Raw genomic sequence first — 12,119 nt, 5'->3', positions numbered from 1 at the left:
CTCATCAGCTGAAATGGAGCTCCTGTAGTTGGTGTCCTGGCGACTGATGCGGGCACCGGTGCGGGTCAGCAGCGCATCAAACTGGGCTCGGGTGAGACGAAAATAGCGCTGAAAGCGACCCTCGTCAGCGCGCAGCTCCTGGTGCAGGTGGTGAAACCAAACTCAGAACGCCTCTGAATTATCTGGTGAATCCAAACACGGCGCCGAGGCGCTCTCCGACGACGGGCTCTTGCTCTGAGTAAACAAAGCCAACCCACTCTCTCAATTTCATCCGCCATTGTACGTACAAAGACCGGCAGAGAGGCTCCGCCCTTCTTGACGGGCGATTCGCGCGTCAAGCATAAATAGCAAGCGTCTGACCTCAAAGTGCACAAGCCTCAAACTTCAGCGTTGGCTGCGATTTTGACGCTGAAATCGCGTTCGGTGTGAACGCACCATAAGAGCCCCCTGGTGGCTGAAGAATAAAATCCATGTATAAGCCACACCAGACTATAAGCCGCATGGTTCAAAGTTCAGGAAAAAAGTCGCAGCTTATAGTCCGAAAAATACGGTAGGTATAGGTTTTCTTTATTTTGATTAACTTTGCACATTCATTTGACTAAAATGTTGATGTATTTAGTGCTGTGTCACTTTCTTTGTTCATGCTATTAAATTAAATTATGTGGCTTATTGCCTTGCTACCATGTCACTTTCATTTTGTGTGTTAGCAACAACAAGCTGTTTGTTGTGCTGCTGAGCCATAATGACTAGCATTTTACGGGCCAAAAGCCAAATCAACATGGTACGAACAGTGTGAATGGTCTTCACTTGGTCATCTATTGTCAATAACATGGACAAGCAGAAAGCAAGGATTTATTTAAGTCCTACATTTGACAACAATCGACATTCCCCTAAACACAAGATGGCAAACTTCCTTCCAGTTGTACCAAGCAGTGAGAAACTCCGACCACATCTGCTGACTCACACAAAACCTTCATATGTAAAGAATTTAGGAGCCTCCTGCTCTTATAATCTGTTGCAATGTTCCATCTTTCAGTGACTGATTTCCTGGAAATGTCCGCAAATTAAATATTAAGAAAGTAGGACCTACAGTAGAAATACTGTTATTTAAAAAGTATTTATGAAGGGTTAACAAGGCATACAGTGTGAGAAAGAAAAAAAACAGAGAGAGAGAGAGAGAGGAATGACGGATAACATTAGGTTGGACTCAAATCCTCTGACTTCAGACATTCCTCCATCCCTCCCAGGGCCTGAGGTCACTGCAGGCCATCCACAGGAAGTTCTCCTTAAATCCATGTCTGTCTTGTTTGTTGCAAACGATTAACGTCTGAAAACGGAAATCTCTCATTAATAACTTTTGTTTGTTTAGAACGCATTTATTACAAGTCTGTACTTTGAGTTAGTGCTGACAGAATTTTCCCAACTGCCTGTGGCTGATTTCCAACTGAGCAACACCATCTTTATTTGTTTTAACTCACACAGCAGATTCCTTTAAGACCCTGATGTTACCACACACAAGTGTTTGGGAAAAGTGTGCCGATGTCAGCTTCTTCTCATTTGCAACAACAGCTTCCAATTAAAGTTTATAAAATTCCAAATTCTGTCTGTTTAACCTTAAACTGTTTACGACAATAAATTCCATAAAGTGGGATCTCTTTAGCTGAATTAGTTTGTTTAAATCTGGAACAATAATGTGAATACAGCTGACCAATAAAACACAAACTAAGCTGAATGAAGAGTAACTCTCAGCTTTGTAATAAGTGCTACATAAATAAAAAATGAAGCTGAATTGTACATAAAAAAGGCCACTCATACACCACAAATCACATTTATTTAGTCTTTCAGCATGTGTGTAGGCTGAAAAATAATTACTCAAGTAAAGTACAGATACCCAAAAATTTTACTTTACAGTAAAAAAGTATTTGTACTCAGTTACTTTACAACTCTGTGATCTGGCAGGAAAGAATTATGCTGGAGGACTGGAGACTAGCGTGGCACTGTGCTCATCTCATGACACGGAAGTCTCCGGGCTGCTGGGCGCTGACCTTGACCACCCCTAAGTTCGTCTTTACTGACCTTGACCACCCCTCAGTTCATCTTTACTGACCTTGACCACCCCTCAGTTCATCTTTACTGACCTTGACCACCCCTCAGTTCATCTTCACTGAACATGACCACCCCTCAGTTCATCTTCACTGACCTTGACCACCCCTAAGTTCGTCTTTACTGACCTTGACCACCCCTAAGTTCGTCTTTACTGACCTTGACCACCCCTCAGTTCATCTTCACTGACCTTGACCACCCCTAAGTTCGTCTTCACTGACCTTGACCACCCCTCAGTTCATCTTCACTGACCTTGACCACCCCTCAGTTCATCTTCACTGACCTTGACCACCCCTCAGTTCATCTTCACTGACCTTGACCACCCCTCAATCAGTCTTCACTGACCTTGACCACCCCTCAGTTCGTCTTCACTGACCAGGACCACCCCTCAGTTCGTCTTCACTGACCTTGACCACCCCTCAGTTAGTCTTCACTGACCTTGACCACCCCTCAGTTAGTCCTCAGTTAGCCTTCACTGACCTTGACCACCCCTCGGTACATCTTCACTGACCTTGACCACCCCTCAATCAGTCTTCACTGACCTTGACCACCCCTCAGTTCATCTTCACTGACCAGGACCACCCCTCAGTTCGTCTTCACTGACCTTGACCACCCCTCGGTTCATCTTCACTGACCTTGACCACCGCTCGGTTCATCTTCACTGACCTTGACCACCCCTCGGTTCGTCTTCACTGACCTTGACCACCCCTCAGTTAGTCTTCACTGACCTTGACCACCCCTCGGTTCGTCTTCACTGACCTTGACCACCCCTCAGTTAGTCTTCACTGATCTTGACCACCCCTCAGTTAGTCTTCACTGACCTTGACCACCCCTCAGTTAGTCTTCACTGACCTTGACCACCCCTCAGTTAGTCCTCAGTTAGTCTTCACTGACCTTGACCACCCCTCAGTTAGTCTTCACTGACCTTGACCACCCCTCGGTACATCTTCACTGACATTTACCACCCCTCGGTTCATCTTCACTGACCTTGACCACCCCTCAGTTAGTCTTCACTGACCTTGACCACCAGCCACGCAACATCAATGTCAATATCACAAACTTGTGACAAAACATCCTGTTTTGGTAACTGGATATTTCAAAATAAAAGTCTGAATTAATTCAGTTCGTTTACAAATCAAACTTTTGCGTGGGAACGCAAAACAATATTGTGAGGGAATGCAAAAGTATTGCGAGGTAACGCAAAAGTATTGCGAGGTAACGCAAAAGTATTGCAAGGTAACGCAAAAGTATTGCAAGATAACACAAAGGTATTGCGTGGGAACGCAAAAGAAAAAAATCCCCCGTCTCCTCACGGGCTCCGTACTTTAGAACATTCAGAAATGTTTTTGGAAATGTCAGCTTGTCAAATTAAGCTAGCTCATCCTCACATTTTAGGCCATGCCCCTCGTGTCTCTTGGCACCGCCCACTTTGTTGCCATTTCTCAAATTTGCCTTGGGGCGGAGTTATGCTTTCATGGATGCGGGGTGGGGGAGGGGAGTAATTACACTTCAAGACAAATTTCTAATGAGATCAGTTCTCATCTGGAGTGTGTGTTGCAAATGCCTCTCAGCTACTACCACACCAAGTTTTACCACAATATGTGTAAATCTGAATGAAATTACAGCAAATTTGTGTTTTTGTGAAACATTTTGGCAACAGACACAAACATCCAAGCACAGGGAAACAATAATGAAACATGGGACTTGAACTGTTTAAAAACTGACAAAAGATTTTAAAAAAACTTATGGTGTATTTTGAGTTTGTATAATCATGAATCATCAGTATACTGTAAAATAAACTGATGTTGGAATTGGGTTCAAAGACTTCAAACATGGAAGGTCTAACATGACTGAGGAAGATGAGTGAATGCTATTCACACTGGACAGATTACTAAACATTTGTAAGAGGACAAATGAGGCTTGACGCCTCAAATATGCTGCTGAGCATTAAAAGGGCTTTGAGTGTGTGTGTGTGTGTTTCCTACATTGTGGGGACAGTTTTCCCAAAAAAGCAGCCTCATGGGGACCGTTTGTGCATCGCGGGGACCAATGCAAAGTACAGGTGGGGGGTTTTGTTTAGGACCAAAGTGTGAATTGAGTTTAGGTTAGTTTTACGGTCAGGTAGGTAGCTGTGAAGTTAATTTTAGGGTAAATGGTCAGGGTTAGGATATAAAATTTCCAAAAATTGAATGGAAGTCAATGTCCGGTCTCCACGGGGATATACAAACCAGACCTGTGTGTGTGTGTGCCTGAGAAAGAAAGAGCAGAGGGCTGATTGAATTCAACCCTGTTGTCAACTTATAAGATATTGTTCATTGTGATTATTTTTAAAAAGAAAAAGAAGCAAATAAATACAATTTAAAACCGTTTAATTTTAAGCATCTATCACATTCACAGATTTAGAGGTATAAAATACTGATCAAACTGTTGAGCAAATTTCAATGTTCCAGAAATAACAGCTAAAATCATTACTGATAATTAATTTCCTTTGAAAACTATTTATTGCCACTGCCATAATAACAATATGCAACATTTATTCAAACATTTAATGTTTCAGTTTAAAAAGTAATGTCAAAATCTTGATGTTAAGAAATTCACTGGAACGGAAAGATAGAACCTGAATAAATAAGATTACATACTACTAAATTGTTATTAGGGCAGCATAAAATTAAAATTGTGATGATATGTGAAATAATACTGTTTGATTTTGTAACGACAATAGTAATTGTGATAAACCAACATTTTCCTCACTATTCAGTTTTATTTCTGTCAACACTATCATCTCAACCTGGTGTGGGCATCAAGGTCAGTTGGCTGTTGGATTGACCAAATATATTCTTAACAACAGAATATGAATACATGGCACTTGAAATTTACAAAAGTCCAAGCAGTTCTGTGCAATATAAATATCTGTCTAGCCTAGAGAACTGGGTGGGCATTAAGGGTCTACTCTACAGTGGTTTAGATCCTATCTATCAGAGACGAGCTTTTGTGTGCATGTCGGAGCAGTTGAGTCCTCTGTAGCGCCACTCACGAGGAGTACCTCAGGGCTCTATACTTGGCCCTCTTCTCTTTTCCATTTATTTACTCTCGCTAGGATCCATTCTTTGGAAACAGGGTGTCTCATTCCATTTTTATGCTGATGACACCCAAATTTATTTTCCACTGAAACAGGAAAAGCAATATTTTGTGGACCAACTCCTGGAATGTCTGGCGGAAGTCAGAGCATGGATGTCACTGAATTTTTACATTTTAATGAACAAAAGACAGAGGTTGTGTTGTTTAAGTCCAGCAACAGCTCCAGTCCAAGTTGAACTTGGTCCTTTAGCAGAACATCTGACCAAGACAGCAACTAGCCTGGGTGGTGAACTGGACAATGATTTTAAACTAGATGCTCTGACTAAATCTGTGATTAAGTCCAGCTTTTATCATTTGAGACAACTGGCCAAGGTCAAGCCATTTCTTTCTCATCATCATTTTGAGATCTTGATATACGCTTTTATCACAACTCAATTCAATTAAAAAATACTTTACTTGATCCCAGAGGGAAATTATAGGTAACAGTTGTTACAGTTCAGAACACCCATTCAGAAGAACAAACATACGAGAACAAGTGCCCTCAGTCATGCAGCCACTGACCCTACACTGAGCAAGGATCATCTTCATGAAGACATCATGAGGAGGCGCTAACCTTAACAGAAAAACTAAAAGCCACACAAGGGAAGATGAGGGGAAAAAAACAAAACATCATATCAACAATATGACACACTACGTGTTTATTAAAAAAAACTCTGCATAGAGCAGATTTATTAGCCAGAGGTGTAAGTGAGTTTAGGGGGCGTGTAGCTGAAGTCATGAGTGTCGTATGTTTGTGTGATTATCTGAAGAATGAGCCCGAGGAACTCACTTAGACTGCTGCAATGCACTTTATGTTGGGCTGAGCCAGTCGCTACTGTCGACTTCAGCTAGTTCAGAAGGCTGCTGCTCACCTTTTAACTGGTACCAGAAAACGAGATCACATCACTCCTGTTTTACAATCATTACATTTACTCCCAGTTCGTTTCTGAATAACTTTTAAAGTTTTATTGTTTGCTTTTAAATGTCTTCATGGTCTTGTCCCAACGTATCTACAGTGGGTAAAATAAGTATTGAACACGTCACATTTTTCTCAGAAAATATATCACTAGAGGTGCTGACATGAAATTTTCACCAGATGTTGGTAACAACCCAAGTGATCCATACATACAAAGAAATCAAACCATAAATGTCCAGAAATGAAGTTATTTGTAATAATGTGGAATGGCACAGGGGAAAAGTATTGAACACACTTACTGAAATTTATCTAATACTTTGTACAAAAGCCTTTGTTGTCAATGACAGCTTCAAGACGCCTCCTGTATGGAGAAACTAGTGGCATGCATTGCTCAGGTGTGATTTTGGCCCATTCTTCCACACAAACAGTCTTCAAATCTTGAAGGTTTCCTGGACCTCTTCTATGAACTCTGATCTTTAGTTCTTTCCATAGATTTTCTGTTGGATTCAGGTCAGGTGATTGGCTGGGCCATTCCAGCAGCTTTAGTTTCTTTCTCTGAAACCAACTGAGAGTTTCCTTGGCTTTGTGTTTGGGCTCATTGTCTTGCTGAAATGTCCAGCCACGTTTCATCTTCATCTTGGTAGATGGAAGCAGATTTTTATCAAGAATGTCTCTGTACATACCTGGCCATCATTTGGGACTGAACCAGCTGATATTAACTTGCACTGACAAGGGGCAGGCTTGCTTTCTAATTACTGAGAGAGTTCAGCTGGTGTCTTGGCTTTCCATGCCTTTTTACACCTCCCTTTCTTCATGTGTTCAATACTTTTTCCCTGTGCCATTCCACATTATTACAAATAACTTCATTCCTGGACATTTATGGTTTGATTTCTTTGTATGTATGGATCACTTTGTTACTGACAACTGGTGAACATTTCATGTCATTAGCACCTCTAGTAATATATTTACTGAGAAAAATGGTGACGTGCTCAATACTTATTTTACCCGCTGTATATAGTGCCTTTCTACCCAACCAGGATAGTCAAAGCTCTTCACACTACAATCTGTGTCCTCATTTACACATTCACACAGCACTCTACCAGATCTCCTACAAAGCTAACATGTACAATCATCTATGGAGACTAATCAGTGCCAATCACATTCATACACTGATGGGACACATCAGAGGCATTAGGGGTGAAGTGTCTTGCCCAAGGACACAACAACTGAGACAGCTGGACGGGGGATCGAATCGGCGACCTTCCGGATCCAGGACGACTCCCCTAACCACTCTGTCACAGCCGCCCCTTAAATGATTAAGACCGTCACACTATGTTTTGGACAACATATGCCGACGTGAAAATTTGACTATTTTACTCATATCGGCTACATATTCGATCTAATTGTTAGCATTGGTGTATAAAGAGGTCCAAAGTCAAAGTTCTACCCAATCAGATCAGAGCAGGGCCGGCCATGCTGTCTGACTGACAGCCTCGCGCCACTAGGCTGCATGCACCACGCTTCATTCAAACAGGTTCTTCGTCAAGCGCTTTTACTCACCTTTTTACAACATTTCATAAGTTATAAAGTGTACTGCCACATGTCCTTTTGCAGAAAACTACAACAATGTAAACGCCAAGTATAATTACCTCCACCAATGTTGAGACTGTGCCCCCTGCACATGTACCCAAGGAGCGACTATAATCAAGCCTTTAGGGCAGGTGTCTGCTCCCGGGGCTACTGTCAGTGTTTCCCAGACTATTTTCCACCAAGGATTACATGTTTTATATAAATCAGGATTACATATAAGGATATATAAGGATTTTTTCAGGTTGTCCAGCAGACAACCTACTGACAAAATCTGGTTGTCTGCCAAATTTTTGGGGGTGGACTACAGGTTTTCAGTGCTGTGCATGTGCGTAAGGGATATCTCAGGCCAGTCCTTTTCAGATTAAAAATGTCTTTGAAGAAATGTATTTTTGGATGCCAAGGATGACTTAAGAAATGGTTTGATCTTATTTTTTGAAGTAACCCAAAACCAGTTATTTACTTATATATTTGTGCGAGCCACTTTACAGATGATAGCTTTCTGCATAAAAGGGAACTTAACAGATAACAAGACTATCCCTAAAAGACGATGCAATTCCAACACTCAGAAGTACACAAACACCATTGTCATCTGCCCAGGTAAGCTGACAAACAACTCACATTGAATACTGGTAGGGGAAACGCTGGAATTGAACTGAATGCCTGAGAAACACTTAATATTGGCCTTTTAATTCCGTACTGATTAAAGTTCTCTGAAAGCGTGTCTCTGTTGGTGTCTTCTGATGTTCCAGTGGGAACATCAGCCCATTATGCACTGTTCATCCATTAAGTGGTGCTGTGTTCTAAATGAACCTCTAAAACAGGAAAGCAACAAGAGAGAACACCTAAGATAACAAATCGTGCTCATAATACCACCCAAAAATTTATAAATCCCCCAACTCTTAAACATGTAAGGGAATTCCTCCCCAATTTCAAAAGTGAATTTCAGGCACTGCCCTTTTAATGACTTGCACTAGATAAGCTACAGAAGCAATCAATCCAAAGGCTGCACACAGGTCATCTGAAGATTAACAAGAAATTCTTTCCTGCTGAAGTCGGGGCAGTGAAAACAAAGTGAAACTCTCTGATCCTGTCTTGTGACTTATAATCTGCCTTGCTAAAATCGTGCAATGAGGGCTGTAATTAGTAATTGATACACCCAGGTGGAAGGTATTAAATCCAGAGTTCTGAGGACAGCTCTGCTTTAGCCAGTTTATAGAAGAAATGCTATATAACAATTAAAGAAAAGGTTTGGTTCTCTCATAAAAACATTATCTAATCACTAATTCTGTCTAAATTGGTCATTCACAAACAAAAGTGATATTATTTTCACCTCAGCCACCTCAAGTTTCACTTCATTCACCCAAGGACACAACAATGGAGACAGCTGGAACGAGGGATCGAACCGGTGACCTTCCGGTTCCAGGATGACTCCCCTAAACACTCTTCCACAGCCGCCCACTTGAGTAATTAATTGAACTGTGTGCAATTATTTGTCAGAAAAACTGTCAATGATTAATTTTTGCCACTTAACAATTACCGTATTTAGTCCCGCATGATGACATATCTTTGTGTGCAATGCAATTTCACTATCAAGCACACGTGAGAACATGGCATACTTGCGTTAACAAAAGATATGCTGTCAATCAACATTGGAAAAAGAAAAAAGTGGGTTTCATATAACAGCTTACTATTTTAACCTGTTAAAACAAAGAAGTTAGTTTGACTGATGATTTGTATAACTTTAGAGCACAGAGTAACTGATTTAGAGTCAAAAACTTGCAAGTACAACTGTCATAGTGCTGGGCGGTATACCGTTTTGTACTGAATACCAGTTTTTGTTATGATATGAATTTTCTGAATACTGGACATACCGGTTTAAATAGCCTGAACACGTGCGGAACGTTTCGTCGTGGCCGCCAGTGAACTGTTTTCTGGGGGACACTTTTCCTCGCAGCACCGCTATGTGCGTTAGCATGCTAATGTTATTGTTGGAGCAGCTTGTTGAAGCGGCGGGTGGCGATTCCGCTGCTTTTTGACTGACGTTAAAAAACATCCCGTTTTAGCCATCGCTGAATGTAATAAACACCTCTTCAGTGACGTGCACAGATTTAACGTGCGGTTAATTAATATGGAGACGTTATGCTGATGGAGACTTAACGTGGTTCTATTGTCAAAAGCTCGGGGGAAGTAGTTTGTAGTGGAATTGGAATTGACTGGTGTGCAAGGTGAGTTGTCCTGTTAATCTTTATTAAATAACATAAAACAATAGATCAAAAATAAAAAATCAGTAGGTCCTCTGGATGGTTCCTCTTTAGTGAAACGTTTCGTCTCTCCAAGAGACTTCTTCACTCTGAGGAGTTTCAGGTGAACTCAAAAAACAAAAACAAGGGGACTTTGAGCCCCGCCTGCATTCACTACATACACATGACACAACACCTAAGAACCACAGCATCCAAACCAGTAAGTCAGGTGATGGGTCACATGACCCTCTATGAACAATAGAGCTAATCAAGCCTATTGATAGTCGATGGTCCTCCTTTGCATATGACTAACCTGTTTGTCCAGGTGGAGGCGGAGCTTATAAGGCTGAGCTCACCTGAAACTCATCAGACTGAAGAAGTCTCTTGGAGGAGAGATGAAACGTTTCACTAAAGAAGAACCATCCAGAGGATCTATTTATTTTTACTTTTTGACTTTCTCTACCTGGATTACTGAGATGCATCAGGACATAAAACAATGGACCAGATAATAATCTTTTCTTAACACTCCTCCTTCACGACCGGACCAAAATGCGTGACTACTGTCTCCAACCACCAGTCAAAGAAAAGACACACAGAGGAGGGAAACAGTGACACAGACAGAGGTACAGTAAAAGAAAAAAGTTAATAATCGGGGTTTGTACATTTTATTAACAGCTGACCTGTGATGAAAAGAATAATACCATCAAACCAGTGTAAATGTTGAAAATACTGTGATATAAAATTTGGGTCATGCTGCCCGGCTCTAAATTGTCATCTAATAATAGTCATATTAATCGTTGATCGGCTAAATGCCAGAGTTAATTTTCAGATTAATTTTGTTGCCAGTATTGCCCAACTCTACTTGCAGCTATTCTTCCATCATAAATCACTCATGAAACTCTTCTTCACCTCTCTTGTGGTTCAACCATTACATGAGATGGTTGGCTCTGGGTACCTAAACTCTCTTGCCTTCGATACCACGAACCATTTTTGCTCCAGTTATTCACACGTGGATTGTCTCTTGCTTCCACTAACTTTCATTTTTCTTTTCTCCAGAGAATACCTCAACCTCCCCAGGCTCTCTTCCACCTGCTCACTACAGAGGACGTTTTCTCCAAATCAAAAATCTAGCATCACTACAAGGAGTTTTGAAGCTTGATTCAAGATGACCCATTTAGGTTAGAATAATATGAAAAACAAGTAACAACTAAACTTGTTTTAATTTCCCAGTCAGTCTAAAAAAAGGTAATAAAACTCTTCTGCCTAAACTATGACCTCTTTAACATTAGATGATGATCTTGCAACAAAATAATCGGCCAGAATGTGGATGCAGGGTCTTGGTGAGCCCTTCAGGGATGTATTAACATGGTGGTAAGGTCATGGAGGGCTTTGAACAGTAGAGAGGTTCCCTAAAGAGGTCATAGTGGCAGCATGTTAGGGTCCTCAGGATCTGAAGTTGTTTGGTTGTCAGGAATTGGAAGCCAGGCTGGTCATGTTTTCCTTGTGCCCAGGTTACAACCGTATGCAGGGAAATCTGCAGCTTCTGAAGTGTCTTAGAGGCTTGTGCCAGGGAAAGCGTACACACTGTGGCGAAGGTCTGTCTCACACAGTAAACAGCAACAAAAACAAGTTTTTTCGGCGAGCACTAAGAGTGTAGCAGGATAAATGCCGTCACACTGAGCGAGGTTTCTTTTGGTGCCATTCAGTCAAATTTTAACACAGCAGGCCTTCAATAGAGTATGGTCATAATCCAGTGTGTAGGAGGACCAAGGAGGTTCTATAGAACTGGAGTGTGCAGAAACCAGGTGACCATGTGAACGACTGGAGAAGCTAACAGCTAACGCTAAATGGTCAAGAGTCTGGATTTCCCATCACTGTACATGTTGACAACAGATCAGAAAAAAAGGACTGATGATGTAGAAATCATTAAAACTATTAATAATAATATTAATCCAATTATTAATGTTTTACAGTTTATATAATCTATCTAATGTTTTAAATAATGTCAGAAAAGCTGTTTGTGTTATGGATTTATTAACAGAAGATAAACAGGAAAACGTCTCATTTTACAACAAGTCAGCAGATTTGATCTTATTTAGCTCAATGGGCCTCATGCAAGAACCGTTCGTACGCACAGATTTGTTCTTAAGTTG

The 12,119-nt window shown here is 41.1% G+C and overlaps 1 protein-coding gene across 2 annotated transcripts in view; it reads right to left on the bottom strand.

The window, feature by feature from the left end:
- Nucleotides 1-12,119, bottom strand: part of snx33 (sorting nexin 33) — a 59,194-nt gene that overhangs the window by 22,509 nt on the left and 24,566 nt on the right. Inside the window, exon 2 of one of the 2 annotated variants that reach the window (XM_014029889.1) lies at nt 839-1,327. The exons of the other annotated variant lie outside the window; for it this stretch is intronic. Coding sequence (XP_013885343.1) covers nt 1,287-1,327 — 41 coding nt within the window. The 3' untranslated portion in view covers nt 839-1,286. Of the gene's footprint in view, nt 1-838; nt 1,328-12,119 lie in introns of those variants that run through there. 2 annotated transcript variants of the gene reach the window in all.

The sequence above is a fragment of the Austrofundulus limnaeus genome, unplaced genomic scaffold (genome assembly GCF_001266775.1).
Source record: "Austrofundulus limnaeus strain Quisiro unplaced genomic scaffold, Austrofundulus_limnaeus-1.0 Scaffold964, whole genome shotgun sequence".
Classification (NCBI taxonomy): domain Eukaryota; kingdom Metazoa; phylum Chordata; class Actinopteri; order Cyprinodontiformes; family Rivulidae; genus Austrofundulus; species Austrofundulus limnaeus.
The sequence above is the reverse complement of the archived record's forward strand: the minus strand, read 5'-3'. Positions and strand labels throughout refer to the sequence as shown.